This window comes from Candoia aspera, chromosome 1 (genome assembly GCF_035149785.1).
Source record: "Candoia aspera isolate rCanAsp1 chromosome 1, rCanAsp1.hap2, whole genome shotgun sequence".
Classification (NCBI taxonomy): Eukaryota; Metazoa; Chordata; class Lepidosauria; order Squamata; family Boidae; genus Candoia; species Candoia aspera.
The window spans coordinates 337357268-337384683 of record NC_086153.1 but is presented as its reverse complement, the minus strand read 5'-3'; the positions used below and the strand labels follow the sequence as shown (position 1 = coordinate 337384683).

The window sequence follows — 27416 nt, the reverse complement described above, 5'->3', positions numbered from 1 at the left end:
ATTAAGGCCACAGCCCAATTTAAGCTCTAGTGTCAGCCGTTCCCCAGCACCTGCCGCAGGCCCTGTTTTGCACGATCCCGTTTATCCAACACAATCACTGGAACAAGGCCTTCTTTCCACTGCTTTTTGCATGGGCTGCATTCAGTTTGAAGGCATTTTGGCTCCTGACTCCCCAGTTATGGGAGTCTTTCCCCCCTGCCCCCCAAATCCCTGTCTCTACCTATCCTGCATGCATTAAAAAAGATTTGAAAATATGTAGGCTTTCACGGCAGTATCTGTTGGGCAGCGTTGGGCTTCAGGATTTAGCGACTGTGGTCTAGACAACAGATTTCCTGACGTTTTGCCAGCAACTGTGGCTGGCATCTTCGGAGGCTAGGTGTCCTGGGCTGTAAGGTCCCTGCTCAGTTGCCTGTGCTCTGCATAGCAGATTACTTTGCCTCCGAAGATGCCAGCCACAGTTGCTGGCGAAACGTCTGGAAATCTGTTGTCTAGACCACAGTCACTAAATCCTGAAGCCCAACACTGCCCATCTGAAAATACACGTAGTTAATAAAGCAGACTGACTGGTAAAGGCAGCTGTGGACAGAAGCTGAGAATAGTGGTTAGCAACAGATAGTAGAGTTGGCTGGGGAATTCTGGGAGTTGAAGTCCACACATCTGAAAGTGGCCAAGGCTGAGAAGTACTGAGTTAAGAGGATCTGGGTTTCAGGTATTTAGGTTTAGGAATTTATAGCTGATTGTTTTTACTGTGACCAGTATACATTATGGAGCTGTCATGGCACATAGGGAAGAAGTGGCTGAGGACACAAACGTTGTAGAAACCTCAGAAGAGGGAGACCACGTGATCCTCAAAGTCACCATATTGCAGGCAGGAAGATCAGAGAGTAGCCAGGTGAGTATTCTAGACTCAGAGAGAGCTGACTTCAGTCAGCTAAGAGAAAAAGCAGGAGGGATTCCACGGATGGAAATCCTGAAGGGAGAAAGAGTAGAGAAATCCTGAAAAACGGGAAAATGAAGGCCCAAACACAAAGTGTACCAAGGAGAGAGGAAAAACAAGACAGCTGGTGAGACTGGTGTGGTTACAAGAAAGCTGCCCAGAGTCACTAGTTTGAGATGGGCGGCAATATAAATTGAATGAATGAATGAATGAAAAAGCTCTCTGATAACCTGAGAGTCAGAAAGGACTCTCAAAAAAAAAAAGAAAAAAAAAAAAGGACAAGTTGAATCCATGGAAAGAGGGGCATGTAACAAAATCAGAATTTCAGGAAATAGACTGAATCTGCCTGACACCCCAGCTACGCTCACCGTGGACAGAGCCATTCACCTCGGCACCGAGTACCTCCCGCATCCAAAAATTAACATTTGCAACACAAGCAACTATTTTTCATCCCATTGGCATGAACAAAAGTTACACCTGGTATTCCTAGCAAAAGGATGGGGAACAGGACCAGGACCAGGACGCGTCAGTCTTGATTAACGGAGAGCGTCTACTTTTCAGAGCCAGTCCTCAACTCACCTCAGCACACAAGGAAGTCCCACTCCCAACCCCCAGGGCCTGGGATGAAACGTGATGGGATGCCAAGGATCTTTTGCGGCTCTGGCTCAGGGGAAGTGCCACAATTCTGTATGCAAAAGGTCCTGGAGTTCATTTCCCACAGACCTCTGGGCAACACCTGTTAAAATGATCAGGGAGCGGGTGACGGGAAAAATGTTTCCCTGCAAAGTCCCATCCGGAGTACAGGTAATCCTCAACTTAAGACCACAGCTGGGACCGGAACTTCTGTTGCTAAGTGAGGCGGTTGTTAAGTGAGCCATGCCCAATTTTACAACCCTTTTGCCATGGTCGTTAAGCGAATCATGTGGTTAGTTAGGCGAATCTGGCTTCCCCCATTGACTTGGCTTGTCAGAAGCCGGCTGGGAAGGTTGCAAATGGCGATCGTGTGACCCTGGGATGCTGCAACTGTTGTAAATACATGCCGGTTGCCAAGTGCCTGAATTTTGATCACGTGACCGCAGGGATGCTGCGACAGTCGTAAGTGCGAGGACCAGTTGTCACTGTTTTCAGCACCATCGTAACTTCGAATGGTTGGTAAATGAATGGTCGTAAGTCGAGGACTACCTGTACAGCCTGGGCAGCTGATCTTTATGGGCTGAGGACACAGCTGGCATTTTGAGGGGGCGTGGCCCGGCTGTCCTCCAGTCCCGGCTGTCCTCCAAGAAGAGGCTGCAGCTATGTAGAATTCATGTCTATTCCAGCATACCAAGCCCAGGTCAGACTACAAAAGGCTGGGCCTGGGAAAGATTGCCAGGGCACCCAGTCAAACCAGTCCCCGAGACTACTCCTGCCCATCTGCTGTACTGCTGCAGGCACTTCGCCAGTAACAGTTGTTAGGTGAAAAGGGCCATCTTGATCACCGGCAGGAGAATGTGGAACTGTATTTGCTATCGCCATGAGGACTAGCAACTAGGGCTTATCTCAGTTCCTTTAATTTTCTTTTAAAGAGCCATGGTACACCCTCTTCAAAATTTGAACTAATTGAGGTAGGCAGTGTCAGCCCGCCTACCATTCCAAAGAGTAATACTACTGGGTTGTAAACAGAGTTGCCCTGATTGGCGTAACAGGGAAGTGTGGGGAGCAGCAGAGATTAGACTGGTCAGCTTAAGTCTGGGACAGCATGAAATAACTGGGCGTTGCTGGGATCCCAGCTGACACAAAGCCAGATGTGGTTCTCTGTAAACAAAGTAGGACCACAAAGGCCGTCAGCGGCCGAAGCAAAGAGGCTAACAGATAAGATTAACAAGTGCTACAAGATGCCCAGCAGAGGAGTCGATGCACCGTGCCAAGTCTCCGGAGGCATTTTCTCCTAAACCGCCAGCACCCACGGGGTAGGGTGGAGGCATTTTGGACCAAGACTATGTCCACAGTTGCAAAATTGATCCCAAGGTGGAGCCTGATTTGGTCACACCAGGAGAAGCACCTCTGGATTAAAACAGAAGCTGCCCCAGGAATTGACCCTGGATTGCTGCCAACCTTGGTGTGTTGCTGCACATGATCAGGCAGCTTGACTCTTCAAAGGGAATTTCTCCCACTGGGGGAAAGTCAAACGCCAAAAGGCCTCTAGCCAAAGGCGCCCTGACGTTGCAAGACGTTTGCTGGCTTGGAAAGGTAATGAGATCTCTGCTAAGGTATTTAAAGAAAGGTTGCAATAGCAGTGGACCAAGGAGCAAGTGTCAGGAATCTTCCTGCCTCAGGGTCAGGATGGATGGAGAGGTGGATGGCCCTTGAGATCCTGTCCAGCTCCCGAATTTAGCTTTCAGCTCCTAATTTTGAAGCAAGGAATGGTGTAAGCAAGACCAGCAGCCTTCCAGTTTCAGAGGCAGTCTACCTTAAACAGCAGTTGTTGGGAAGTAACTGCCTTTGCACCATCCTAATTCAGGGAGAGTTAAACAAGTAATTACCCCCAGAGAAAACTACAGGTAGTCCTTGCTTAACGACTGTTTAGCGACCATGCAGACTTACGATGGTGCTGGATTCGCTTAACAACTGCATCACTCAGTGATCTAAATTCTAGTCCCAACTGTGGTCGTTAAGCAAGGATTACATGTAGCATTCCTTTGAAGATTGGGGGAGTGAACCTACGGTACATATGTTGATCACATTCATTGGCCCATGCTGAAAAAAAAGCTACTCCCGTGGCATCTCACAGGTGTGTTGGGAGGTCTGCTTGGAATTCTGGGAATTGAGGTCCCAACTCGTTTAAAAGATGCCAGATTGGCACAAGCTGTCCTCATCTAAAGCAGTTCAGGATTTGGAAAGCTTTGGAGCTCCAGGCCAGTTGCTTCTGGAATCAGGGAGAAGGGAAGGAAGAGGCTTGCCAGATGGGGATGAATTTACTGTGGAAAAGAGGCACAGAACTAATTTTTTAAATGTGTTTTTCAACGTTTGTAGCAAGGATCCACAACTTTTGTAGATACCTTTGATCTGAAGATATGGTACAGGCATACCTGGAAAATGATGGCCAAAGCTGGCACGTCCAATCACAAAACATCCCACAATCAGAAAGCAAACAAACCCACCGCCACCCTCCCATTTTATTTTGTGAATCCCTCCAAGGAATCTTACGTAGGGCCCTGAAGTTTTCAGAACTCAGGCTTAGCAGGGACTGCAGGGTCTACTCCAGGCTGTTGCCCTGAGCCAAGATTGCCTCAAAGACACAGACACACATACCAAAACCAAACTGGACAAGGAAGGTACCAGCGGGCACATTGGTGCCGGAGGGTGCCATGCTGCAGATCCAGACTCTCTCTCTCTCTCCACCCCGCCCACTACCCCATTGTCATGAAAGGTGAATGATATCAGTTTTGATGGTTGCTGAATGAGGTTTTCATCTTGGAAAGGGCTAAGCAGGGACACCCACAGGGGATTGGCCATTTGCACAGCCTTCCCTTAGAATTCCCCAAATCCCCGATCCCACAAATCAATGGCCTTTGTATTCCTACCTTTCTGAGGAATTTTAGACAGTAACTGTTTCAGCTCCTGGATCCTGAGAAGTATCTCATTTTTCTTCCTTCTGTTACATGGGGAGGGAGGGGGGGAGGGAGGGAAACACGTCAACCAAAGAAGAACTTAATGCCAGTTTCCCCCATCTTCCTGGATAAAGTTAGTTCCCATCAAGCCTGCCAGAGTGCAGTTTGAGCCCAGCAATGCCAGGCAGAGAGCAGGATTTATGCACCAATTAAAAAAGAAAGGATTTATGTGCCACTAAGGGAGTGGTGGGCCACTCATTCACATTTCCCATCGCTAAAACCCCCACCCAGTGCTTTCGTTGGTTCACTGACTGGGCCTGGTGACACCCACGCACCCACCCACCCACTGGGTGACTTTCAAATGCCTGGAGCTCAATGCCCCATCTCCGCCTCGCTTGCAGCCCAATAAACCCATCAGTCAAAACTGAGTGGGTCTGGCTCAAGAAGAGATTACCCATTCCTGAAAAAGCAGGAAGGGTGAGAAAGAAACTCAAAAGAAGCCCGCCTTGATTTTCTTTAGTACAAGATGGGACGGAGAGAAACTTGGGCCGGCTTTCAAGTTGATGCCAGCCCTGAGAGGGAGGCCAGGTCATGAAGCAGGCACAGCACACTCTTTATTGTGTAGGAAGGAATAGCAGAACCTTGAAAGCCTGTCTAAGACTCCCCTCTCACACTAAACAAAATCAAGGCAATTTTTTAAAAAAAGTTTCTCACTATTCCCTCTTTCTCAGGGCCGTGCAATTTCTTCTGCAAATCCTCTCTTCACAGATCACTCTTTCCTTCCCCAAGGACAGTTCAACCTTCCTTCAGTGGGTGTGTTTTCTTTTCCTGCTCTTTTTTTGAACCCACCCCCACAGATTAGTTAGTTTTGCTTGGTCTCCTGGAAGAGTTGGGAGGGAGGCTTAAAAAAATGTATTGTTTTATTTAATGGGGACTGCTCCAATCATGTTCATAGCTGGAAAAACAAGGAAAAGCATTAAAAGGAGGGGGGGAAACCGCAAATTGGGTAAAATAGAGCTACTGCTCAGAAGAGAGGACAGAACCCGGCACGGAAAAATATCTCCCTTGTTAACCTGACTCTCTCCTGCTATTGGCAGCATCTGCGAAAACAAGACGCAGATTTATTTTGTGCCCTTCCACAAAGAAAGGAGATTTCGACTCAGTAAAATCTCCCCGGCAACACTGCCCATGTGGAAGGGGCTGTCCCCTCGTGGAAGTGCCACAACACCATCAAGAGAGTTGAGCCGGGTGACCGTTGAGCCAGAGGACCGTTAAGCCTTTTTCCATTCTGTCTCCCAGTCAGCCAGATCAGCCCATCAACCAATTTCCAAATCAATCGATCATGAAGGTTTTCCAAAAGCAGTTCAAATGTTTATAAAAATAGCAGAGGGCAAGCATCATCTTAAAAAGAGGTGTTTCCCTCTTCTCTTACATGCCAGCAAAAAGGCTTTTCTATGTCGGCTACTCTAAAAGCAGTATGAAATAACCTTTCCTGCATTCAGTAAGATTTACTCTGGAGCAAACTGGCATAAGATTGTACCGCACAGCGATGCCCGCTGTGGCAAGGGCACATTGCCAGATGCACCGGGGCCTCAATTCCTAAAAATCCCAGCAACCATGCTTGGTTGGAGAAAGGGGGTGTGTATCACCTGAAAACAAAGCAGGTAAGCTTTCTGCAGAGAGCCAGTTTGGTGTCGTGGTTAAAGCACCAGGCTAGAAACCAGGAGATGGTGAGTTCTAGTCCTGCCTTAGGCACAAAGCCAGCTGTGTGACCTTGGGCCAGCCCCTCTCTCTCAGCCCCAGGAAGGAGGCAATGGCAAACCACTTCCAAAAAAATCTTGCCAAGAAAACTGCAGGGACTAGTCCTGCACTGACTCAAAGACACTCACCCCCAAAGCTTTCTGCTTCGTTTCTTTTTCTTTTTTTTTAATTTTCAGGCACATTCACATGGACCCCCACTTGGGGGAACCCTCTCTTGGCAGAGGTACAGAAAAAAGTCTTTTTCTGGTGCTTTCTGAATAGGGAGGGGTTGGAATCCCAATCAGGAGCATTCCACACAGCAACCTTCTGCTGCAGAGGCTATCTGGAAAGATGCCTTTGATGGTATGCAAAGAGAAAATAAATGTCCCATGGTACAGAGAACTTACCGAGTATCCGAACAGTATTTCTGCAACATAAACTTCGAAAGCTCCTCCAAAATGGGTTCCTTGTGTAGTGCCACAAACTGTTCACGGCATATCTAGGATTCAGAAAATAATCACTTAAACATTCCGGTCCTTCCTGAAACATGTAGGAAAACCCACAGAGCAGAAATGCAGCTAGTAGCTCCATAGACTGGGCATCCCCAATTCTTGACAATCCCGAGAAGGATGATGGGACTTGAAGTTTCTGATCCAAACAAGCAAGGAACATTCCGAGGGGACAGGGAATCGGGAATACTCAAAGCAGACTTGGAAATAAATTATAATAGACAGCTAAAACGATACAAATCAATAAAATAAACGTCAGCGGCACACAAAGCTTTTACAGGATGCTTGATAGCCAAGAGGAACAATAAAGCTCTCTCAGTAAGTCAGGGGTCTCCAAAGTGGAGGGTATGCATCCCAGGGGTATGGAAGACAGTAAACTGGAGTACAGGAAGAAAATATTAGAATGTTTATTTATACATACTTTCTATCTAAAAAAATAAGAAATTAAGTTATACTAATGCATAATAGGAGATCCAGTTTGGTGTAGTGGTTAAAGGCTAGGAACTGGGAGACCATGAGTTCCAGTCCTGCCTTAGGCACAAAGCCAGCTGGGTGATCTTGGGCCAGCCTCTTTCCCTCAGCCCTGGGAAGAAGGCAAGGGAAAATCATTTCCAAAAATCTTGCCAAGAAAAGTGCAGGGACTTGTCCAGGCAGTTGCTGGGAGTCAAGACTGACTCAAAGGCATGTGCGAGTGCACATGCACATACACAAGACCTTTTAGGGAAAATCTCGCAAGAAGGGCTTCCCATAAATAAAACAGCAAAAAAATGTAACACATTTTGATTAAAAAAAACCACACTCCAAAGTAGCCAATGCTACTGCCCTCCATATAGGCTGGCAAAAATTTCAGACCAGGTTGGGGAAGTGGGTTTTAAACCACACACAGGCCAAAAATCTAAATAAACTCATTAAAAGTTATTAAAAGTCTTATTTATATTGCATTTTATAAGATCTTAATTGTCTATTATTATAGTCTTAATTTTACTGTAAACTGCCCAGAGTCCCTCTTTTGGGGGAGATGGGCGGTAGCAAAATAAGAAAGAAAGAAAGAAAGAAAGAAAGAAAGAAAGAAAGAAAGAAAGAAAGAAAGAAAGAAAGAAAGAAAGAAAGAGAAAGAAAGAGAGGGAGAGAGAGAGGGAGGGAGGGAGAGGGAGGGAGAGGGAGAGGGAGAGGGAGAGGGAGAGGGAGAGGGAGAGGGAGAGGGAGAGGGAGGGAGAGAGAGAGAGAGATGGGGGGGATGTTTTCCGATCCAAGGCAGGTCATGCTATAAAAGGTTATGGCAAAGTGGCTTCAAATAAGATGACTTTAAAAGCCTGTATGGAATGGAAGGTTGCATTTTTCTTGAAACGGAGTCTGTCAGCACAGGGCTACTGCAAAAAAGCCCGTCGTGTGAATCTGCTAATAAACAAGAGAAGATTACTCCTTTGTGTAATCTGGCCCCAAAGCTCTTGGGACTACAAAGGCAAACTTTTGGGGAATGGTTGTCTTAGACCAGTGTTTCTCAAACTTGGCCGCTTTAAGATGTGTGGACTTCAACTTGAAGTCCACACATCTTAAAGCGGCCAAGTTTGAGAAACACTGGCTTAGTCCAAGGAAGGATACCGTGAGATGCATTTGCGTGGCAGCATCTTACCTCTTTTGGGGGAGATGGGTGGTGACGAAATTTGATAAATTAATGAATATAATAAATAAATACCTTATTCATCGAGTCAACCGTGGCCGCATGTGTCCAGAAGCAGTCATGCACAGAGACGAAAGTTAAACCTTCCCTGAAAGAGAAGGGAAGCAGATGAGCCTCACAGCACAAGACAATGCAGATATCTAGAGCACATTTTTAAGGGGGCCATATTTGATTTAAAGACAGTAACCAGAAGCAATTTCAATGTTTATAAATAATTTGATGCAATCACCAGCCGGGTACGATGGGAGATTTAGAACTTAATATTGTTTTTACTAATTGTTCTTAGTACTTTTAAATTTTTTTCTTGTCCTTATGAAAATAAATTTCTTTTCATAAGATCATGGGCATTTATTTTAGAGTGACATCAATATAAATATCCCTGTTTATAGAGTTTTGTAGTGACTTACAATTATTTCTCAAGATGATAGGATAATTTACGGTTGATATAGTCAATTAATTTTATAATCAATGTAATAATGAATTCTAAATTGCATGACAACTTTAAATTGTTCATTTACTGATATTTTATTTTCCAGCCACGATGTCTTTTTTCATTCTCTTCTTTTTTATTTTATGTAGTTATTTATTTTATTCTTTAAATGTTTTAAGATAAACAAAACGGAAGAAGAGGAGAAGCAAATGAGTTGGCGACTAACTTCCCTGAGTTAGTTATTGCTAGTTGCAAACTGATAGCACAAAGTGGTAGATGGTGAAATGCACAGAAATTGATTATTGAAATGAATTGCTATTTAACACCCTTGTGGGCCTTTACAGGTAGTCCTCGCTTAATGACCACAACTAAAACTGGATTTTTGGATGCTAAGGTAAAGTAAAGGTTTCCCTTGACGTAAAGTCCAGTCGTGTCCGACTCTAGGGGGCGGTGCTCATCTCCGTTTCAAAGCCTTGGAGCCGGCGTTGTCATAGACACTTCCAGGTCATGTGGCCAGCATGACTCACGGAACGCCGTTACCTTCCCGCCGAAGTGGTACCAATTAATCTACTCACATTTGCATGTTTTCGAACTGCTTGGTGTGCAGAAGCTGGGACGAGCAACGGGAGCTCACCCCGCCGCGCGGTTTCGAACCACCGACCTTCCGATCGACAGCTCAGCGGTTTAACCCGCAGCGCCACCGCGTCCCCTAAGTGAAGTGGATGCTAAGTGAAGTGGTAAATAAATAAATCTAACCTGATTTTACGATCTTTTTTGCAATGGTCATTAAGTGAATCACTGTGGTCATTAAGCAAACCATGTGGTCATTAAGTGAATCATGCAGTTCCCCATTGATTTTGCTTGCTAGAAGCCAGCCGGGAAGGTAAAAAATGGCAATCATGTGACTACAAGATGCTGCAATGGTCATAAATGTGAACTGGTTGCCAAGCACCCAAATTGTGATCATTTGACCATGGGGACGCTGTCCCATAAGTGTAGGGACCAGTCGTAAGTCAGTTTTTCAGCACCGTCGTAAGTCTGAACTGTCACTAAACAAATGGTTGTTAAGTGAGGACTACCTGTATAGGCCTTTTTTAGGCAGCCAAATTGTTTTCACCCATCGCTGATCTCAGATCTTGCATTCTTTTCTATTTGCTGTTTATATATGGTGGCTACTTAGGCTGCTGTTTTGCTACTGTTGTATCTACAGTACTGCTTTTTTCAAAACCCTGCTCTTCTTTCGGGAGGGGGAAAAACATGGACTGTAAATATGAAAGGAAATGACAGCTAATGGAGAGGATGCGCTTCTTACTCAGGCATGCCAAAACAGAACCAGAGGCAGAATTATTAGGGATCTGCTGAGGCTCATTTCCCTTACTGACTGGGAGGAGAAAGAGACAAGCTGGAACAGTAGTAAGATGACAGAGAAGGAAGTGGGCCCAGTCAATGAGAGGGTACAGAATTTGAATGTACTCAGAGGTCATCTAGTCCACCCTGAAACACTCAGTGCGGAATCTGTATCCGGCATACATCCTCAACACACATAATCTAGTTCATCTTCCACCATTCAATGTAAAATCGCTACACACCATATACTTTTGACACACCCAGAGGTCATCTAGTCCACCCGCCGCCACTCAAAGCAGAATCTCTATACAGGAGATGTATTTGTCACACTCAGACATCTACTTCACCATCCACCTCTCAGTATAAAGTATCTACACAGGATAGATCTTCGATACACTCAAGAGGTCATCTAGCCCACCCCCACCATCAACGCAGTCCCCCTCCCCTTCAGTGCAGAATCTGCCCACAGGATACAGCTTCCTCTTTTTTTGACCACTGTCCTCTCTCAATTCCAATACCTTTGGGAAGTCTACCCCTGCCCTCCCATGCAGACTTTTCCCCCGCCTGTTTCTGCCCGGGTCAAGCTCTTCTGCAATTTTAACACCCCGGATCCCACTGGTGCAACAGGAACAGGCCCTTGTGCCTCCCTTTCTTTAGGTGAACCCTCTCAGCTTTATTAGCTCTTCCAGGTTGCGAGGGACGGGTGCATTTACTTCCAAAAGGCATTCAGATTTCTGGAAGACCCTGGCTCAAAAATATCGCCCCCCACAAAGAAGCCTAAAGACCCCCATTCTCGGCCTTCTTACTTCTGACAGTGCAGAGCCGTCAGCATCATGTGGCTGGAATCCAAAGAATGGATGAAATTGGGTGGGAAGGCATTTTTCTGTTTCCTTGTGTTTGGCTTCCTGCAGGGGAACAAGGCAGTGCAGAAAACAGTTTGAATTCCAGGCCCTCCATTTTACCCACCCCAACCGAGGCCCATCTTTAGCAGCTACCAACGTTTCATTCAAATAATCCATTAATTTAGCCGAAGGTACGAAAGGTGGCGTCTGCGTGCCCTCGTCCACCCTCAAGGGCCTCCTTTGGTGCCTCTCAAACTTCCTGCCTCTCCTGCCTTAATTAACAGGAATTTCAACCATCCCAACCATCTCTATTTACCCAAAATGCGTCCTGACCTGGCACTGGCCTCGTGAGCAATCTTAGAATACCCGAACAGGGGAGGGTTGAAGCTCAGGGTTTCGTTTGAAGAGAAGCTTCAAATCCACTAGCAACAAGCAGCGCATTTCAGGTTCAAAACATTTCAAGGTCAGAAGCGTTCTGTCTCCATGGCTTGGCCAGAACCACCCCAGCAACGCTGCACCAACCGATTACCAAACTGTAAAGGTTTGCACGCGCCTAATGCTCGCCTGCCTAGGGAAAAGGTAAAGGGAAGCTAGAGTATGGCAGGACACACTGGTACATGGCAGCTATCTTGTGCACACCCATACTGTTCTCAGAAATTCCAAATATGCCCACCAGCCCATAGGCTGCCTCCCTCAGTTGATTAAACGGGGCATCACCGTGTATATATTGCTTACATTTGTAAAAAAAAAAAAATTTTTTTTTTTACAAATTTTACAAGGGAGCAAGCATACTTCTTGCAAGCTCGAGAATGCCTCTTCCAACTGGCCCCAATTCCTCCTGGTTCAGCATCATTTCCCAAGAGGCACTCCCTTCCTTTGATGCAGGAAGAGATGCTTCTGTTAAAAAGAGGTTTGCTGCAATGCAATTGTGGGTCATTATGCAGAACAAAGCAGTTGTCAAAATCATCCTGAAAGAACGGGTGTTCTAAAGGTAGGATTTGCTGGGAACACGAATGTATCAGTGTTCAGGACCAGAAGCTGCTGGCATCCTTAGAGAAAGTAAACAAAATTGTCCTTTGGCCAGCATCGTGTTTCTCAACCTTAGCCACTTGAAGACGTGTGGACTTCAACTCCCAGAGTTCTCATGGCTGGCTGGGGAATTCTGGGAGTTGAAGTCCACACATCTCAAAGTGGCTAAGGTTGAGAAACACTGGGCCAGAGCATTTCTGAGAAGCACGTATGCACCGACAAGAAGGAATTGCAACCATTTTAGAAGAGGCATGCCTTTTCGTGCAAGAATACAAGGAATGAGAGCATGTTGTGAGACACACAGGCCTTGCCATGAAGCATCCGAAGAATTAGCATCACTAGAGAAAAGTGACGCCCCTCTTCAGATGCCCCATTTTGGTATCAGGTAGGGCACACACAAGCTAGTGCTGCAGCAATGCATACCTGCAGCATCTGAATACATATTTCCTATTTCAGAATCAGGGCTTGAATAATTCGGAAAAAAAAAAAAATAGTCCAACCAATCCTTAAGCTTATCTGATCGGTGGCACTTTCTTTTGAAGTCAGATGAGAGTCCAAATCACGAGGGAGGCTCCTCCCTGACCTCTGACCACGCCGGCTGGAATTAAGGACAGCTGCAGTCTAACAGGACTTGGATGGCTACAGATTTCCCCCATCTGGATTTTAGAGGGAAGTGTTTTCTTCAGAGAAAGATACTCACTGGTCCACACAGTGGTTTGCTTTTATGTAAAGGCTCTGCATGTCTCCCTTTATCTGGTTGTGAAGAGAGAAAAAGCAGTCTTGGTTATAAGAGGACGCTCCATGTTTTTAGAAGCGAGCACAGAGAAGAACAGAGACACCCAGAGCACAGGTAAGTGTTCTGCGATCCAAGCACAATTCCTGGCAACCATCCAGATGCATCCATATAATTTTTGTGGCTGAAATACAGGGCTGGTTTCCCCTTGCCTTTTCCCAGGACATACAGGGAGTCCTCGACTTATGACTGTTCGCTTAATGATGGTTCAAAGTTACGACAGCCTCGGAAAAAGTGCTTTATGACCTGTACCCGCACTTACAACTGTTGTACCACCCCTGCGGTCATGTGATTGCAAGTTGGGCACCTGGCAAGCGGCTCGCATTTCCAACCAGTCGCAGCATCCTGTGGTCACGATCGTGATTTGCGACCTTTTTTGCTGGTTTCCGGTTTACTGGTTTCCAGCAAAAAAGTCCACTGGGGAAGCTAGATTCACTTAACGATCCATGGTTTGCTTAATAACCATCATAAAAATGGTCATAAATCAGGTCCTGTCATGTGGTGAGTCAACTTACGACTGCAATGACTTACAATGGAAATTCTGGTCCCAATTGTGGTCAAAAGTGGAGGACTACCTGTATTTTCAACTGCCCAGTCTAGCCTACTATCCTCTGCTTTCCTGTTGTGTCCCATTCAAGTTCCAAACGAGTCGGGCCCTGCTCAGCTCATCTGGAGATCAGCCAAGGCTGGCTGGGGGCTGCCACACAGTGTGGGAGGAGCTAAATGTGAAAACAATCTATCCTAACAGCCAGGAAACACGCTGAGACAAGGAACTGGTCTCTAATATTTATTGCTAGTACTTAACAGGGATCCTAACAAACTGAAGAAGCGTGGGAAAACCCAGACATATAAACCCCAAAGGTTAAGGCGGTCCCGATCTGTGTCTCTTTGAATGGCTGACCAATTCCTCAGTGCTACGCATGCGCTTGACAGTCTGGATGGGAGCCCCCTGCTCGCCATCCTTACTCATGACACAATCTGCGCAAACATCAGCGCTATGTGCATTTCAAGGATCCCCACTGCACCCAAGGTTAACAGGTATGCTTGGATTTTGATTTTTTTAAAAAAAGAAAGCAAGAGGTTCTCTGGATTCTGCATCCAATCCCACATTCTCTTATTTCCTCTGGCAGGCAGGAAGAGGGTGAGCATGCGCAAGGTGTGCGGCTTTGTGCATTTGGGAGGGCGGAAGGCAAAATAAAACTGACCGGAAGCCCAAATCTCCCTCTTTCTTCAGGAATCCTTGGCAGATGTTGGCTCCGAATGCAACCACCACCTTGGCTGTCCTGCCTGCTGAGTCATCCTCCCCAAGGGCTGACTCACCCCTTCGCCACTGCAAAATGCTGAGTCATGCCACCCCTCTACCCCCCCCATCTTGCTTTGAGGCTCCAGAGTGGGCACCGGGGGGGGGGGCTTTGCCTGCAAGCCTCCCCCCCCCAACCCCCCCCACCCATCACTTTTAATCTGGCCTCCTCTTGCTGGTTCCTGCCTCTGTTTCCAGAAAAAAAAGAAAAAGAAAATGATAGAGCTCAAACGCGTCTGGGGAATGAATGGCTTTGGTGTGTTCAGATGGCCAGTTAAAATCTCAAAGGGAGATGAGAGGAGAATTAGAAACACCCATAAATTGCAGGGAGGGGAGGAGGAGCCTTTGCAGAAAGGGAGAAGTCTTGTCACCTAGATTCTCTACGGCAGGGTTTTTCAACCTCAGCCGCTTTAAGATGGGTGGAGTTCAATTCCCAGAATTCCCCAGCCAGTTGCTGAGGCTGAGAAGCGCCGCACTAAAGGTGATTCCCAAAATCTGCAAGGCGCGCACACTGCAGCGACCAATGGGGCCCCAATGAATTTTATTTCAAAATGCTAATTTTTTTTAAAAAAAAATCTCTTTGCAAAGGACCAAGAGCTCCAAAGGTCTGGAACTATTCTCCTGGGAAAGGGGTGCAGGCGGGAAAGTGTTCAACAAGGTCCTAAGAGACGGATCACACAGTAGGGGAAACTTCAGGATTTGACCCCATTGAGGTTTGACAGGGTCAGAAGAATTGACACAGTGATGAGTCTCTGGGGGAAGATTTGTGCCACAACCCCAAACCATGGAACAGAGCCAATTTGCAAGCTGCTACTACGATGTTTGGGGTTGGTTAAGGCACCAGGCTAGAAACCAGGAGGCTGTGAGTTCTAGTCCTGACTTAGGCACGAAGCCAGCCAGGTGACCTTGGGCCAGTCCCTCTCTCTCAGCCCCAGGAAGGAGGCCAGGGCAAACCACTTCTGAAAACCTTGCCATGAAAAGTGCAGGATCTTGTCCAGCCAGTCTCCAGGAGCCAAGGCTGACTTAAAGGCACAAATTAAACAATGATGTTGACCAGAGAGTCAAATGCAAATCACAGGAGAGCCAAGCATCCCTTCCTGGCTGAAGCCACCCACTTTCTGTCCAAGCCACCTAGAAAGATTGTCGGGAATACAGCCCAAGTCCTTGGAAGAAGACATGAATAGAAACTCAACCAACCAAAAGACTGACACACTACCCAATAAATTGTGACTTAATTTGCGGGGTTCTTGGCTGCAAAACGCAGTGAAAATTAAAGAGGTTCAAAAACGCCAGGAAACAGCTACTCATGGTTATTGACTATGTGAGAGAAATGAGTTTTCAGATGAAAGGTCTCATTTAAACTAAACGGAAATGTAAAGATAGGTGGCAACAACCTTGGATGCTACACCCAGCTTCTGCAGCTTTTGCTAACTTTTATCAGGACATTCCTAGAGCAACCCACGAATCCCTGTATTCAAGAAGTTTGCTCCCTCCCTTCTTCCCACTAAGACAATGGCTTTCTTCAGAGTAGATAAGTAGGACAGAAAGTAACTTGAGATCTATTGCTTAGGAATATGTATATATTCCTGCATCCTCATATAAATATGTATGCTTACATCATTTCCTTTTCTGTAATGCATAAATATCAGTGCATTTCTTTTGTCTGCAGGGGAGGCACCCACCACCTTGGTGAGGACCCCTCTGGTGCACACTGTATCAATAAAGACTGCAGTCAGCCTTGATTATTGGCGCTTTGAGCCCTGTGTTGATTCCACAGCCACATAGAACTTACAGCAGTTTAAGTAACAGGGGCTGGGGTGAAACAATAGGACTGCCGGATGAAACCAGAGCTGTCGATCTCAGCAGTTTAATCATCCATCCCCATTTCCAGTCTAAAAATAAAGCTGCAGTTAAGTCATAGGGTTAGAGTTAGCCCTCTTTAGCCTGGTACAGGTAGTCCATGCTTAACGACCACAATTGGGACTGGAATTTTGGTTGCTAAGCGAAGTCATTAGGCAAATCCGACCCGATTTTACGATCTTTTTTGCGGCTGTTGTTAAGTGAATCACACGGTTCCCCATTGATTTTACTTGCCAGAAGCCGGCCGGGAAGGTTGAAAATGGCGATCACGTGACCACGTGATGCTGCGACAGTCATAAATGCAAACCGGTTGCCAAGTGCCCAAATCGTGATTGCAGGGATGCTGTGAGGGTTGTAAGTGTGAGGAACGGTCGTAAGTGGGTTTTCCCGGCACTGTCTTAAGTCCAAACCATCACTAAACAAATGATTGTTAAGCGAGGATTACCTGTAACTTCATTCCTATTGGATCAGTACAGATTTAGCCAAGATGACTCACAAAAATTAAAAAAAAAAAACATGGAGAACTCTAAGCCCCAAGGTCTTTTGTGCAGCCCAACCAGGGGGAACAGGAATTTACTGATTTAAACCAAAGGTATCTCTTTTTTGGAATGTAGCTCAGTGCCATGCCCCTCAAAAGGCACACCTCTGGATTTTGATTTAACATCTGTCCTGTCCTTTGACTGACATAAACGAACATCCTTGAGAGTCTTACCGTTATGGATTTCTTGCGATGGTAAGGCTGAATGATGGGCAGACCCAGGGGGGTCACCCATTCCACCGTCTGGCCAATCTTGGAAATCAGCCAGGCGCTTTCCGTCAGCCAGTTCTGCAAGGCCAAAGGATATGGTGAACAAGATGGTCTGGAGCAGAGGGGTGTGAAAATGGCTTAGGAAAGGAACCATATTTGGAATTTGGGAGGGTGAGGATGAGGACCAGGAAGGTTTCCACAGCCTGTTATCTGCCTCTTCAGAGATGCCTACAACTTCCAGAATTCCCCAACCGGCACCCTGTTGGTTATGTGGGCTGAGAAATCTGAGAACTGTTTTTCAAACACATAAACTAACATGTATCAGGCAGAGAAGGCTGCATGTATTGTGAGGAAGTGAAAAAAAAAGTTAGGATGTGGGTCTTAGAGAGAGGAAACCAGCTGGCTGGACACAGGATTAGGTGAAAATCTGAGTGTGATCTGGGGCTGCAGGGAGTCAAAATTTCAAAGGGGAGAGGGCAATGAAAAAAGTAAAGAGCAATTTATTCGTAATTTGCCAGCTTTAAAAAACGGTAAGAAAGCAGAAAATGTAGGGGAATGAGCCTCTACGTTCCTGGTACTACAGGCCTGGTACAAGCCCTAAATATGACTTAGCAAAGCTAAAGAAACCAGACTCCTCCCCCCAACATCCTCCCCCCAAAAAACATAAACTCTGACTGCCTTGTATCATCACCCCACTGAGCCCTTCTGCCCCACAATAAATGTAACCTCTGATCATGCAAAGATTGCCACCTCCTGCTAGTAGGTTCTGCAAAGTTAAAGGATTTTGATTTATTCAATAAACCACCACTAAACTATTAATAGGTTTAGCCTGGTGCATAAACCAGGCCAGAGAACAAGAGGTTAAAGGGGAAAAAAGGGCGCAGGCCAGTTCCTTTTGCGTACAGCCATGAGTTTACCTGAATTTCCCGAGACCCTGAGAACATTTCGGTGAGGCTTTTAAAGACTTGCCGGACGAGATAGTGAGATGCTTCCCAAACATCTGCCTGCAGGGAGGGAGGAAGATTCCGTAAGAAAGGTAGACAGGCAGGCTCAAAACCTTGGTCTAATTTTTTTAAAACTGGCAATTTAAAAACACCTCTCAAGGCAATCGACAGAAGACAGGATTAAACTATTCAAAATTTCAGTAGCGTATTCAACCAAGGAAGCAGACAAAAACTTCAGCAGGAAATAAAAAATGTTCAGAAAGCGAGAAGGAGTATAGGGGTGGGTTCACATGATATGCTTACTTGGGTAATCGATGTGGTGTCCTGGGGAATCAAGATCCTAACCCACACAGCTGACCAAACCCACTCACTCTGATGGGTGGGTTATTTTCATTCCCTGGGGCTATCTAAGGTCAAAATAGCCAACCTTGGTCAGCCATGTTGTCTGAATGGCTTACTGGGGTTGCGAGGAGGAATTAATGATGTTTGTCAACTTACTATAAATTGCAAGAATCTCTTGAGGGTGGCAGATATCCATCCAGCTAGACAGACTGACGAACCAGAGGAGGACGTGACCGAGTCAGCCTTGAAGTCCATGGAGGGTTTGTGAGTACGCAAGTGGGTGGGGGGGGGTGACGAACAGATTTCCCAAGGGCGGGAAGTGCAAAGGCACTGGGGAGCTTTTTGCTGTTTGCAAGTGAATCAAATCAGCAGAAAAGTGTTAGGAAGTGGATAGGAGCCGCCTGCGGCCCTCAGCCCAAGAACGCTGGGTTCTGGTAATCTTGGACCAGCCTGGAGCTGCCTCAAAGGAAGAAAGAAAGAAGAGGGGGACAGAAGAAGGCTCGCCTTGGGGAAGTTGTCAATCTCCCGGAGCTGTTTCTCAATCTGGAGGCGCCCCCCGTATTGGGTGACCCCATACACAACCGTCATCACTGTTTGCTTCACCACCTTCCGAACAACGAAGCCATCCAGGACTTGAGCAATTCTGACCCCTTTCTCTGCATCTTGCTTCCGGAAATGCTCCACCTGCATTGGAGAAAGTATTAAGAGTAATTTTTTTCCCCCTATAAAAAAATAAAATAGTAAAATGGTAGAAAATGGTGGATGCTTCTAAGCAGGCTGCCAGGGCCAGGGATTTATCTTGCGTTGGACTAAGCAATGTGTGATGGTTGCCTTAATTCCAATAAAACGCTCAGACTCAAAATGAGAATTCAGGTTCTGAGTTTATTTAGAAAAGGGTGCAAACAGGTGAAAAGCTGAGAATGAGAAAAGCGCGCCTAAACTCAAACTAAATAGCATCCATGCAAACAGCAGCCCAGCCCCTCCCTCACATGCAGTTCACCCCACATTCCCAGGTGCTCCTAACGAGCTCTGCTGCTCAACGGGCAAAGAGACCTTGACATTTCAGAGATAGTCTAAACACATTCCTCCTGGCACAGATCAGCACGTCTTCAGTACAAGGCTCGCAGCAGCACCCTCCCAGCCAGGACACATATCAGCACCATGGCAAGCGAACCGTTACGATGCAGAAACATCGGAACGGTGAACATGACACAATGCCACATGCACAGGGGAGGCTCAATTGTTGCAGCTAGTACTTTGTTAACATACAGGTAGTCCTCCACTTAAGACCATCTGTTTAGTGACCATTCAAAGTTACGACGGCACTGGGAAAAGTGACTTGTGACTGGTCCTCGCACTTATGACCGTCGCATATCCCTGCAGTCTCGTGATCGCAATTCAGGGGCTTAGCAACTGGCATGTATTAACAACAGTTGCAGCGTCCCGGGGTCATGTGATCGCCATTTGCGACCTTCCCAGCTGGCTTCCAACAAGCAAAGTCAATGGGGGAAGACAGATTTGCTTAATAGCTACGTGATTCCCTTAATGATTGTGGCAAAAATGGTCATAAAATTGGGCGTGACTTGCTTAACGAGTGCCTCACTTAGCGACGGAAGTTCCAGTCCCAATTGTGATCGTAAATCGAGGATTATCTGTATATACCTCTTGGATTTTATACTTATTTATTGCATTTTATATCTGTAATTGTTTTTATAGATGTTAATTGTTATTATTATAGTCTTGATTTTATTGATGTTATTGTAAACCGCCCAGAGTCCCCCTTTTGGGAGAGATGGGTGGTAGCAAAATTTGAATAATAATAAAATAATAAAATAAAATAAAATAAAATAAAATAAAATAAAATAAAATAAAATAAAATAAAATAAAATAAAATAAAATAAAATAAAATAAAATAAAATAAAATAAAATAAAATAATAAAATAAAATAAAATAAAATAAAATAAAATAAATAAAATATAAGTAGCACAGTCCCTTGGTGGTTGTGAGATTCTGGAAGATTCTTTTAACCTCCTTTTTTGTTGTCTCTGTTACTGTTCCCTTCTTTTTTCTCATGGTATGATCACACTGAATACTGCCTTTTCTCCTATTTCTTTGTGAACGCTAGTATTTTCTAAACTGTGTGTAGAGTACCTGTTTGTTTCTATTAAGATGGTGTAATTTTTTTAAAACAGGCAATTGGCTCAAGAAGGGAGAGAGAAAGGAGAGAAAGGAAGATTAAAAGCAGAGCTGAGACCAGAGAAAAATAGTAATTACAAGACCCTCCAACAACTTCTATTTTTTGCCGTGCATAGAATAACTCACACCGCATGACATCCTGGAGAATGTATTTTCAGATTATTTATACTGGGCCTGTTTGCGCAACAAATTTAAATGGGCCGAGCCCACCTAACTAAGCTAAACGTAATCAGTGGGAGGAAGGGCAGGGAGAATAACTTACTTTTAGACCAAGTCAGTCCTGGGACTGTTTGAGGCTACATTAGCTCCTTCCTAGTTAGCTTTGTTGTGAGAGCAGGCATGAAAAGGTTAATAAAAGACGATCCTATTCAGCTAGCTGGTGGCATAAAGATGAAATCCTTGAGTGGCTCCAGAAAGATGTGTTGGTTCTAGGAACTCCATCTTGCTGCTCTTTCATGTTCTTGCTCACCCCAGCCCAACCCCATGATAGCCGCTTGAAGCATGGGAAGAAAGGGGTGGAGGTGGGTAAGACCCCAACTCTGGCACGGTGAATTGAACAAAGTCCAAGAAATGACAGCTCCAAATTTCTCTGCTGATGGCCACTCTGTAACTGCCTGTGCTGGCAAGGGTAGCACCGACTGGGTCAGCCAACCTTTGTGAACAGTTATACAGTTCCTCCTCGTTTAGCGGCTGGAATTGGGACCGGCAACTCAGTTGTTAAGAGAAGTGGTCGCTAAGTGAAATGCGAACTTCAGCTTTCCATTGCTTTACAGACCTGAGAAGGTTGCATATGCAAGGAGTGGTTGTAAAGTTACTTTTTCATCGCCGTAGTAACTGTGAACAGTCGCTAAATGGGCAGTCACTAAATGAGGACTACTTGTAATGGAATTCTCTGAGCTTGGGAATGAGAATGGGTATTTCCAAATCTTGCAGAATAAGAACTGATGGACATTCCTTCCATATCTCCTAAATGGGTATCAGTCTCCCCAGCGTCAGGAGACAGTTAGAAAGAGGATCAAAGGCATCAAGAAAGGCCTTCTACACAGCCACCGTCTTGACTTTTCTGACCTGCCCTGGGGACACCCCAGTAATGGTAATAAATGTAGCCTCAAGTCAGAGTAAACTAACAACAAAATGCTAAAGTTCTAAAACACAAATATCGTTTTTAAAACACCTGGGAAAATACAGGCATCAGTCAAGCCACAACCTCACCTGCAGAGCCACTGAACTGTAGACGTCCTGAGGAGCATCAGATGGGGTTAGATTTACTGAGATGGCGCCAATCACATCACGGCCGAGCGCTGCGTAGTGCTGAAGCCCATTGCAGGAACCATCCTGAAAAGGCCACAAGAGAGAATTAGCCAAGGTAAGTGATTTAGAAACATCAAAAGGTATTAGCCTGAGTCGCATAACACAGTAAGGTCTACTGTGGCCCCTGGGATCTGCAAATAACTGTTTATGATTAATAATAATAATAATAATAATAATACAGGTAGTCATCAGTTAATGACAGCAATTGGGATGGAACTGCTGTCGCTAAGGGCATAACATCACATGACTGTGCTGCTTAGCAGTGGCAATTCCAGCATTCCCAGTAGCTGTTGTTAAGTGAGGACCGCATGGGTTGTCAAGCGAGGACCTCAGGTGACCGTGACTTCGAACTTCTTGCTGGCTTCCCCAGTGACCTTGCTTGTGGGAAGCCATCAGGGAACGTCAGAAATCATGATCATGTGATCACAGCTCGCTGCAGCGTCATAATTGCAAGCCAGCAATCATGTGACCATGGGGACACTGTGACAGCCAGGAGTGCCGAGGACCGGTCGTTAAGTCCCCTTCATTCAGTGCCATTGCAAGTTTGAACGGTTGTTGAACGAGTGGACACAAGCCGAGGACTACCTGTAATTTATATATTAAGCTTGCATGCCACCTGACTCGCAATGACTCTGGGTGCTCACAACAATCAAAGAAAGAAATTACAATAAAAGCAGTAAAACAGGAAAAATAAAGATAAAAGATGGCAGGCACAATGAAGTGAGGGGCCTCACTCTCCCTCTCCAAAGGCCTGGGGGAAGAGCCAGGTCTTCATGGCTCAAAACAAACACAACAAACAAATTGTGGGGTTTTTTGGTGGCCGCCGCTGTAGCTTGAAGTCACAGTTGGACATTCGATGAACACCCAATCAGTTCATGAAGGGGAAAGGAAAGAGCAGCTAAAAAAAGAAAGAGCCACACCAGGATCTGATCAAACAAATCTTGATTACTTCGTTCATCTGCTATAGTTCAATAACCTACAAAAGAACACAACTTAGTGTGATTTGGGAACAAAGCTGGTCTACCTTTCCATTTTGCAGTTTTAGGCCAGCTTTGAATAAACTCCAAATATAGCTTTGTTACATTTCAGTGTAGGAAAATCCTAACCTCCATCCCTATTTAAAAGCTGCCTGAAGTAGAAAAGTTTCCACAGCCCACTTTAAAAAAAAAAAGACCAAAACAAACGTATTTATATATGCCTTTTTCAGGGAATGCCTCCAATCTCACAAAATCTCAAGCACAAAGGAATCGGTGTAATTTGACTATCTTGTGGTATTTTGGCCCCTTTTCTTTTATTCCGGAGTAGGTGCTGTGGGATCTACGGATGCCCCTGGGCTTCACATCCCTGATTCCCTGCTTTAGGAAGCAGAAAAGGGTAAAATGTTGCCCAAAGAGCATGCAATCTATATTTTGATGCAAGAAGAACAAAAACAGGAAGCAGGCAAAAGAAAGCGATCACTTCGGTTACATCTGCTGTAGTCCAAGCCAGGCCAGGAATCAGGGAGCGGCATCAAAGCCTCATGAGGGTCACACCATCACTTACCCCCATATAAAACAGAGGGAGAAGAACCTGGTTCTGCCGCCTTGCTTGGGGTGGGAGGGGTAATAGCTCGTCTTGGGGGTGGCTAGCACCATAGATCTTTCCCACCGAATAAGAACACTGCCCCTTGGGTTTGGTATTTATCTTGTTTTCATTTATTGGCGCATTTATTGTAATTTATATTTTATTATTTTAATCTGGGTTTTATTGTAAACCGCCCAGAGTCCCCCTTTCTTGGGGGAGATGGGCGGTAATAGAATAAAGAATTTATTTATTGAAGAACAAACAAACAAGCCTCCAAGCACATTCTGATTCACGTACCTGATGGACAGGGAAATGGGAGACGTATTCAGCAGGACTGGGAGACCGCACGGCCTTTGCAATCTCCATGGAACACGCCAAAACTTGCCACGGTTCATCGACGTCCATCCACCACGTCCTGCCCTGCACAGGAGAAAGAAAAGCGAATTTAAAATAGGACTGCAGGGAAGAATCAGCAAGTTTGGTACTAGTCACAATACTCCAAGGAAGAGGGTGCTGGAAAAGGGCAACCAAAACAGCAAGGGGGCACCGGAGGCATCACCACCATCATCATCATTTGACAGACTCCAGAATGAATCTGGGTGGCTTACGCTTTAAATTTTTAGAATTTTTTTTATTTGTCATCAAAGACTTGCACACCAACTTGCAAAGCCTAAGAGGGTGGAGTTAACCCAGGGCAACAGGAAGGGTGAGTGCTACAATAAAATAACTCGTGCAGTTATCTTCTACGCTGTGGTGTGTCGAGTCCTTGGAAAACAAAGAACACCCACATACGATCATTCGTTCAGCGACTGTTCGAAGTTACGACAGCGCTGAACAAACGGTAGTTACGACCGGTCCTCGAAGTTCCGGCTGTCGCAGCGTCCCCACGACCACATGATCAAGATTGGGGGGCTTGGCAACCGGCCCACATTTACAACTGTCGGAGCAACCCAGTCATGTTCTCCTGCCCCGTGCAAACGGCTTCAGCTCCCCCCACCCGCCTATCTCCCCCATCTCTGCCCTTTGGGCTGCCCTGAATTCCACCGCCTACCCCTGCTGCCACCGCTGCCCCCAGCTGACCATCACCCTCTTCTTCCTCCCACTGCTGGTCTGGGATCCAGGGGCTGGGAGAGCCGCAGTCCCAGGATACACGTGGCTAGTGCGGCAGGGCGGTGGAGCCTCATCTGCCAAAGGGAGCTTGCCAGGCCTGGCCAGGGAGGAGGCAGCAGGACAAAGCCGGCGGAGGAGGTATGGCAGGGGTGTGAGCAGACAGGCCGTGTCTTCTGCCACTGGAACACAGAGAGAGAGAGTACACGGACCGTGGAGAGCACAGTGAGATGGGCCAGCAAGGTATGGCACCCTCCGCCACCAGGCAAGGCAGCAGCTTCCAACCAGGTCAGCAACAGGAGGGGCCAGATGGCAAAGATCAGCTGGGGGTGGCAGCAGCGGGCGATGGGGGGAGGCGGTAGGGTGCAGGGCACCCGAAAGGGAAGAGATAGAGGTAAATAAGCGAGTGGGGGGAGCCAAAGCAGCAGCAGTTTGCGCAGGGCAGGAGAAGCACGAGGTCCTGGCCGAACAACGACAACCAGGACTGCTGGAACGGCTGTCGCTGAGCAGGGCAGTCCCACAATGTTTTGCTTAAGGACCGCTTCGCTTAGCAACAGAAATTCCGGTCCCATGCTCTATGTGGGGCTGCCCTTGAAGACTACTCAGAGCTGCAGCTGGTCCAGAATACCACAGCACTAGCAATGATGGGCAGAACACGGCATGCCCATGGGATGCCTCCGCTCCTTAAGATGCCCTGGTTGCGATCTGGCTTCTAGGTGCAATTCAGGGTGCTGGTTCCCACTTACAAAGCCCAGCATGGGCTGAGGAACTGAGGAATGACCTATCTTCCAGTTTCTACCTGTCCTGCATGGTCTGACAGAGTTGGAATACTCTGGCTGCCATCAATTAAACAATGCCAGCCGGTGGGACTGTGGAAGTGTGCCTTCTCTGTCATGGCACCTGCTCTCCAGAACACCGTTTCTTCCCCAAGATTCGTATGGCCTCTACCCTGGACTTATTTAAACAAGCCCCTAAAACCTCAGGCTCTGGGTTAAAATGAGTGATGGACCCCTTGTGAGATATTCTGGTTCTTAAATGATTGTGGTTTTCTTCCAGACTTTTTGATGGTATGTTCTGTGTTTTTACTGCATTTTTACTGTTGTATTTTGTCAGCCACCCAGAACTGTAACAGACTGGGGCAACCTATAAATTTCATAAATGAATAAATGAGGGAAAGAAAGAAAAAAAAGAAAGAGAAAGTAAAAAAGGAACGAAGGAAGGGCCCCCAAGCTGTCTCCAACAAGCAGGAATGTGCAAACCCCAGTTCCGCTTACACTGCCCCACCTCTGGCATATTTCCTCATTCACCAGTGCCCTTCCTCTGCCCATTTTCACTATGGGGCCCCAGACACCAAAAAGTTGTCCACCCCTGGAACCCTACAAGTGCCCAAGAAGGGCATGCTTGACTAAAAGATGGCCCTCCCTGTGAATGTACCGTTAGTGGATTGTCTGCCGAATCCAAGATGTCTGGCATGATCTCATTGGCATAGTCCAATCGGTCCTTCAGAGAGCTCTTCTTCCTCAGACCAGTAAGGTTGACAAGATGGATCTTCAGCCAGTCAAGGCCACGTGGTCCGAGTGGTTTCCCCTCGGCAAAGAGGAGAATGCCCCTGGTGAAGTCACTCCCAAGATGATTGAAGTGAGGCGGACACGGGTATGTTCTCCCCCGGAAATCCAGATTGTGAGGGAACCAGAAAACATCGTCTTTCATGTGCTTGGCAAGGGACAGCTTATACAGCATGTCCATTCGCATGCTGTACGTCTCCCTGGCCTTCTTGCGGCACTGCACCATCTTCCACTTCATAGCCAACTTGGACATTGGTGCGCTTTCAGCAAGCTGCTTGGCAAGCTCCTTGGCCTCCAAAGACGGTGGTGGCGGGATGCCCAACTTCTCATTGCCCTTATCATTGAAGATGGAGATGATCAAATCCAATATGGGTTGGTTGACTTTCCAAGGGCAGTTGCCCAGGAAGTTGAGAGCATCCAGGACAAAACCGAGGTGGTCATGGGGACACTGTTCTAAAAGCAGTTGGTGCTGCACCACCCCATTAGGGCATCGCATCAGCTTGACTGGAGACAGGGTGTAGGCACCAAAGTGGGAAGAGACCCAGGGCACAGGTGGACATTGCACGGGGAGGACAAAAGAGTCGAAGGTGAGAGTGGTCTCAGAAGCCTCCTGAAGAAGCCGGGTCAGGATACAGTGAGGTTTAATGAAACCTATCTGCAGAAGGAAGAGAAAGAAGATTAAAAAAAAAACTACCAACCTTAATACTGTACTATCACTACCACCATTATTCTGACCACATAACTTAAGGCGGTATATATAATCTTCGCTCTGATTAAAAGCTGCAAGCTGGCCCTGCAATCTAAAGGTTGCTGCAAATGCAGGAATACAGGTGGTCTGTCAGATCCCCCGATTAAAGGTTTCACAGAAACCCTTATCAGGGCATTTCCCATCATTTCATTCTCTCATGTTGCCAGATGGGAGGGGGTGTGAAGTTGAAGTGTAAAGTGGTTTATTATGGCTATGGAGCACATCAAGGACGCAGGGTTGAGATACTGTCCTAACAGTCAGGAACCACGCTGAGACAAGGAATAGGTCTCTAGTGTTTTATTACTGCTACATTAGACAGAAGGTCCTACCAAACTGAAGAAGCGTGGGAAAAACCCAGACAGATAAACCCCGAAAGTTAAGGCGGGTCTGATCTGTGTCTCTCTGAATGGCTGCTCAACTCCTCACTACTATGCATGCGTTTTCTCCCCTGGATAGGGGCCCCCTCCTGCTCGCCATCAGTACTCATGACAGTAGTGGAGCTGATTTCCTGGTCTGATCTACCTTGTGCAGCTGACAGCAGGTGGCAGCTGTGGTGAGGGGCCTTTGTGAGCCAGTTGCACCCTTTCCTGGACCAGCAGACCTTGCTCACCATCACTCACGCTTTGGTCATCTTTTGGTTGGACTACTGAAACACACTACGTAGGGCTGCCTTTGAAGTCCACCTGAAAGTTCCAACTGGACCAGCATGCGGTGGTTCGTGTGGTTTGGGGCACTTCACATTTTGTCCACGTTACACAGATGCTGTGTGAGCTGCACTGGCTTCCAGTTACTTTCTGGGTGAGTTCAAGGTGCCCGTCACCTTTAAGCCTTACA

The 27416-nt window shown here is 46.4% G+C and overlaps 1 protein-coding gene across 1 annotated transcript in view; it reads right to left on the bottom strand.

Annotated features, from left to right (window-relative positions):
* POLRMT (RNA polymerase mitochondrial) overlaps nucleotides 1-27416 on the bottom strand; it is a 54429-nt gene that overhangs the window by 2144 nt on the left and 24869 nt on the right. The window contains exons 10-20 of the mRNA XM_063290895.1: nucleotides 25704-26489; nucleotides 23460-23582; nucleotides 21501-21623; nucleotides 18593-18776; nucleotides 17724-17806; nucleotides 16771-16884; nucleotides 12806-12858; nucleotides 11041-11139; nucleotides 8473-8545; nucleotides 6675-6766; nucleotides 4501-4571 (exon numbers count right to left, since the gene is read on the bottom strand). Coding sequence (XP_063146965.1) covers nucleotides 4501-4571; nucleotides 6675-6766; nucleotides 8473-8545; nucleotides 11041-11139; nucleotides 12806-12858; nucleotides 16771-16884; nucleotides 17724-17806; nucleotides 18593-18776; nucleotides 21501-21623; nucleotides 23460-23582; nucleotides 25704-26489 — 1801 coding nt within the window. The remainder of the gene's footprint in view (nucleotides 1-4500; nucleotides 4572-6674; nucleotides 6767-8472; nucleotides 8546-11040; nucleotides 11140-12805; nucleotides 12859-16770; nucleotides 16885-17723; nucleotides 17807-18592; nucleotides 18777-21500; nucleotides 21624-23459; nucleotides 23583-25703; nucleotides 26490-27416) is intronic.